Here is a 6,000-nt window from a genome sequence, read left to right as displayed (position 1 = left end):
TCCTCGTTCCATTCAACCAAATGACAAGTAGTACATACATGATTTCAGTTTCAAAATGCTCACCAGTGAAAGACAAGGAGGATGCACCTGATTGAATTAATGAACATCTAATACTACTACTAGCTACCATCATCACACCAGACCCAACCGAAAAGGAACCTAACTCACACCCATCGCCTGCGGAGGCTATCTTTCTTGGACAAAGATTCGAAGCTTTCTCATACCCTATCTAAGCTAGTCCAGAAGAACAAGTGCAGATGAACAGATAGTAAAAAAATGCAACTACAAAAAGTAAAACAACTCAAAATCAGAGAAAGACAAGGCTAGCCCGGAAAATCTTCTACTACTACTACTACTTTGTTTTGTTTTCTTACATGTCGTCCAAAGAATGCAACCCCAATACATATACAAGAAACCCTTTTGTTAATATATCAAACAAAGCAAAGCCCAAGACAGAAATGTGTGGCTTGCCGAATGCCAAAATCCTGATCATCATCAAATCCATATAGGCAGATCATATACTAATAGTACATATTTAACTACCGGAGCACTAAGTAATCAGTACGTGTATTCCTAGGCTACATAAGCTACCGCAAAGGCGCAAACAAAAAAGCCATACTGAGAGAGAGAGAGGAGAAGAACCGACAAGCCAAGTAACAAAAAGTAAGTCCACTCGATCCTCCAAGGCCGAAAAAAAACAAAATACAACAAAAAGCCTATCTTTTGTCCATTCTCTCGAAAGACTAAACAAAGTAAGTGGTTTACTTTTCACTTGAGACCCTTGCCTGGCATTGATATTGCCAGGTCCGGCCAACCAAAGCAATCACCCTCCGCTAAACCGCCTTCAACCCCACTGCCCATCTGCCACGTGTTGTTACATCCTGATGAAGAAGAACCCCCTGCGCCCGAACCATCACTTATCCCATCCCCTCCTCCCACTCCAACTCCAGCTCCGCCCACGCCGCCGCCATTCCCTTGACCAGCTACGACTGACTCCATGGGCCAGTCCATCCCCCCAAGCCCGAATCCCAAACCATGCAGGCCCGGCCCGAGCCCGTATCCACCTCCAAATGGAAACATGTTGCCCGGCGTGGTGGTCAGCAGAGTACTGAAGCTGGAAGCCTCTGGGACGGCCTCATTCAGGTTCACCTCGCAGCCCATTAAGCCCATTTGGGGAAGCATGGCTACCGGGTTCGCATGCAGGGGCGGCTCATGATGGTGGGCCTGGGCCATACTATCAGAAGAAGACGACGCAGTGGGAGTGGTGGCGGTTGGACTGTTAGTGCCGGATGTGGTGCGGGGACGTTTGTTGGAAGAGGAGCTAGAGGAGGAGGATGAGGAAGAAGACTTGCGGGAGCCACCGCCGACGGGGACGTTGCGGAGGGTTCCGCCGCGAGTCCAGTAACGGCGGCAAGATTTGCAGAAGTGGCGGGGCTGAGAGAGGTTGTAGTTGTTGTAGTAACAGAACTTGGTGTTGGTGGAGTCGCACCGGGGGCATGGGAGGTGCTCAGGCTCCGATGGCCTCGTTGCCATGGTTGACAGCCTCGCCGGCCGTGGGTCACCGGTTTCCGAGGACATTTTGAGTTGTCCTTGTCTGGTAGTATGGGTGGAATATTGGTATCTTGGATTTAGCAGGTGCTGAGGAGACTTCGGAGGGTGGGGATATTAGGAAAGAGACAAAAAATATTTGTTGGGAGGGTGGGGGATAAAAGAAAGGGTAGAGACTAGAGAGTGAGAACTGAAAAAGGATTTGTTCTGGAAGAGAGAAATCAATTTTATATTCAGTGAGAGCCTGACACAGAATAGAGTAAAGTAGTATAGTAAGCACCAAGAAGGCAGGCTAATTGTTTCTCTCTCTCTCTCTTTTTATATATATATATTTCTTTAATTCTTTTTTATTTTTTTTATAGCACGAGATACCTTTATAGAATGTCTGTTTGGATTGTGAATTATTAGAGATATTTTTACTGTAGCACTTTTTGTGATGTGATGTACTCCCTCCCTTTTTTTGTAACTGACGTTTAAGGTTTTGCACACCAATTAAGAAAAGTTTTTCATTGCTTAAATCTGTACGCTACTTTCCTTTTGTACCCTCATTAATTATCCAATTCACCCATGTATTCTCTCACTAGAGTACTAAATGTTGCTGTTTTACTAGGCCAAAAGCAATGCAAACTAACTCCCACCAAACTAGGAGTAGTAATTAAGAATCTTGTATTGGAAAAGAGAAATAAAAGGGTAAAATTGTGAAAAAATAATTAATACTGTATGGGGATAATAAAACGACAGATAAAAGTACACTAGAGCAAATTTCTTAAACGTCAGTTATAAAAAAAGGGAGGGAGTATATGAGATAAAAAAGTAATTGGGAAGGTAAAAAGGTGTATTGGAAATTGTAATGATGATGTAAGTAAATAAATTTGGGGAAATAAAGCCCAATCCAAACAAACCCGCGCAATTGCTTTCGTATTAATAGTTGTTTGCAAAAAAAAATTTATTACACCATTAATACGTTTTCCAAAATTTTAAAATTATTTTTTATTTTATATATATCACTATATCATTACACGTTTTTCGTTACTATCATGGTAAAAAAAAAAAAGACTTTTCAAACAAACAATTTTCGATCCAAATGGGTGAGGTGCAGTGTACACTCCGGAATACTAGTAATGAGTTGAATTATTTATGTTTTGTACAAATTTTTTTCTCCATCTCTTAAGTTGAGATTAAGAAAAGGTTTGGTGCGAGTACGTAAATAAATAGCAAGTAGAAAATAACGGGTTTGTCCGAGCCACAATTCAACTCTTATGTAATGGCAAGTGTTTATTATTGAGTGTTATGTCTCCGCAAGTTTAGGTTATGTTTGGATTGTATTTTTCATGATTTTTCATACAAAAATTATTGTAGCGATTTGATATATGTGAAGGAAAAAAGTTATAGGAAAATGTGATCACGGAAAACAACGTAATTTTTCGACGGAAAATCGCAATCCAAACAAGGCCTTAGTTTTGTTCGATCAAATCGGATCGTGTAATTCTTATTATATTGGATGTAAACTCGTACACTTTTAATTTTAGTACTGTAATTATCAGTTTAACTGCATGAGTTGATAAATTCAAACTCATGTTACTAGAAATTGTAGAAGTTACACGATTCAATTTGAATTGGATAAAAATCAATTTGTGAGGTCGTAATCTGCAAATCACCTTTTCCCCTACCTGTACACATGTGAGCACTGATTTTGCATAAACTAGATGAAATTTAATAGACTCCTAATCATAGAAAAAATCACTTGAGCTGCCCCAATTATATTTGCAAGAAAAAGCACTTGAAACTTGCCGGTCAAGTAAGAGGGATCGAAACGTGTTCAATGAATGGGCAGCAGCTCCAAAGTCCAGACAAACTTCCACGAGCTGTGTTTGTTTCCAGAGGCTAGACGCGTGAGAAAAATTCTAAGCAAGCAATGAGTGCTAAGGTGAAAATTTCAACCCCAACAAAAAAAAATAAAATAAAGAAGTTGGAGGCGGTTAAGAAGACTCAATAGTCTATTCTATACAACAACGATCAGATTAAAAAAACTGACCGAAATCTATATATGATTTTGACCCAAGGTCCAGGAGAATCCAAGATTAACGGATTAAGGGAAATGATTACACCTTTTAATCTGATATCTGAATTAAGTGCGAACTTTGACACTTGAAAACATGCGGTGCCTCCGATTATTACGGTTTTTAGTGGTCTGGTGTGCAGAGCGTATTTAGACCGTTGATGATCTTGAATCTTCATGGCTCAAATTGTTTATTGTCTTTGTCTATAGTCCTTGATGTACGCTTACATGCAAATATGCAATGAAACTTCAAAGCATCTCATTTTAAAATTATAGACATTCTATAATGTGTTTGGATTGAGTTTAATTTGTAAAATATTTTTTAATTATACCATAAACACGTTTTTCAATAATTTTTTTATTTTTTCATTAGTCATTTTTTCGTACATATATATATATATATATATTACATCATAAAAAGTAATACATGATTGTGTTTGGATAATAAATTATTTGAGATAATTTTGTGAAAAAATACTGTAACACTTTTTTTGATGTGATATATGTGGAATAAAAAGATGATTGAAAAATGTGTTGATGATGCAAACGAATCAGTGTGTGTAAATAAGGTGGAAAGAACGATGTGTAATCCAAACAATTTTTTCAAAATAATTTATTTCAGATAATTTCCAATCCAAACATACGGACTGCAGTGATGTTTCGCCTCGAGATTGTAACATGTTTTTACTTTTTTTGCTTTTTTTTTTTATATATCTCGGAAAGAGATTGTCCAAACTTTCATTTATAAGTAATTAGACCTACCAATCATCATTAGATCTGCCAAACTTATCCTAGGATGTTTCTCAACATATAAATAAACAAATAAAGAAATCCTGTGCTTTGAGCGGATACTACTAAGCATCCACAACAATAATATTGTAGATCTGCATAACCAGTTTCAAATATTTTGCTATCTTTTTAAGTCAAATAATCAAACGCCATGGAATCCTTCTTGTCGATCATATGTCCTTGAGCTAACTAAAATCTGAAGAACCCTTGCCTAAACATTTGGATAGTTAATTTAGATTTTTTCTTCTTTTTGGGGATTTTGTCACGCCTCCAAAGACACAAGCAGCTGGAAGTAACAGCAAGCAGGGAGGGGAAGTTACAGTGATCAGAACTAAGCAAATCATTTAGTAACTGTTATTCTCACCCAAGTTACAGGAATTTTCTTTTTCTTTTTCCATTTCGAGAATGGAAGTCATCATAATCCCTCTGAAAAAAGAAAGTTGTATCATAAGATAAACATATTGAGCATTCTTCCTAATTTCAGTGCATTCCCTATGCATGCAAGAGTAATACTACTTAATCTGTTCTTCATCTCATTAACGAAAAGGGAAAGAAAAATCTCACCGCGTACAAGCAAAGGGTCAAGTGGTGTTCGGATTTGGATATCTCAATTTTGCCAAATTTGGTTTGCATTGTAAACATATTCTCCAATTCATTGATTAGTGTGTTTGGATTGTTGAATTTTTTCAAATAATATTTTGCTTGCATCGTAAACACATTTTTCAATCCACTTTTTTTATATTCCCAACTACTTTTTTATCTCATATACATCATATCACAAAAAGTGTTATAATAATTATTTCAAATAATACTCTATCCAAACACTTATTTCAACCATATTTTTTATATTACATATATCACATCATAAAAAGTGCTACGGTAATAATTATTTCAAATAATACTCTATTCAAACACTAACATTAGAGAAGTGCTAATATCATTTCCTAAAAAATTTTTTGTGAGTAAATTTCTGCTATAGTACAATATTTTTTTTTTTACAAAAACTCAAAAAATTAACAATTCGAATGAGACCTTATTTAAAAAAAAAAAAAAAACTCAGACATTCCTTAGGGATTTTTCGAGGAGTTTAAAAATGTGATGATTTCCTGAAAATTTTTTTGATTTTTTGTGAATAAATTTTTACTACAATACAATTTTTTACAAAAAAACTTCAAAAAAACAACAATTCAAACTGCAGCCCCGTGAGAGGAGAAGAAGAAGAGGAAGAAGAAAAAGACAGAGTAACGAAGTTCTCAAAGTTGGGGTTCGTGTCATGAGCAATTGGCATTTGAAACAACAGTCAAGACTCGAGAAAAGAGAAGCCATCAGCCTAGAAACAAGAAACAGACAGGAGAGAGAGGGAGGGTTTGGAGGGGGAAATTTTGGGATTAGACAGCAGACAGCATGATTAGTGTCGGGAGAGCGTGGGGAGCAATTATTGGGTCGTCCCCTCTTTCCCCACTCTTCAGTTTCCTTCATCATCCCCGATCAGGCGGCCATCATCATCATCATCAACATCTCCCAAATCCCATTCTCCCTCTCTGCCTATTTCCACCCACTCGGATGCGTTGTTGGACTTTGTAGGCTCTGATCATCACTTGCTG

At 37.2% G+C, this 6,000-nt stretch overlaps 1 protein-coding gene across 1 annotated transcript; it reads right to left on the bottom strand.

The window, feature by feature from the left end:
- Nucleotides 1–406: 406 nt before the first annotated feature.
- LOC113749658 (dof zinc finger protein DOF3.4) lies at nt 407–1,755 on the bottom strand. Its single transcript, XM_027293475.1, has one exon. It carries the CDS (start codon nt 1,576–1,578, stop codon nt 769–771), a length of 810 nt encoding a protein of 269 aa, XP_027149276.1. The 5' UTR covers nt 1,579–1,755; the 3' UTR covers nt 407–768.
- Nucleotides 1,756–6,000: the final 4,245 nt, after the last annotated feature.

This window comes from Coffea eugenioides, chromosome 10 (genome assembly GCF_003713205.1).
Source record: "Coffea eugenioides isolate CCC68of chromosome 10, Ceug_1.0, whole genome shotgun sequence".
NCBI classification, from domain to species: Eukaryota; Viridiplantae; Streptophyta; class Magnoliopsida; order Gentianales; family Rubiaceae; genus Coffea; species Coffea eugenioides.
The sequence above is the reverse complement of the archived record's forward strand: the minus strand, read 5'-3'. Positions and strand labels throughout refer to the sequence as shown.

Coding starts and splice junctions, on each gene's coding strand:
- LOC113749658 (XM_027293475.1), bottom strand. CDS start 1,578: ATGTCCTCGGAAACCGGTGACCCACGGCCGGCGAGGCTGTCAACCATG.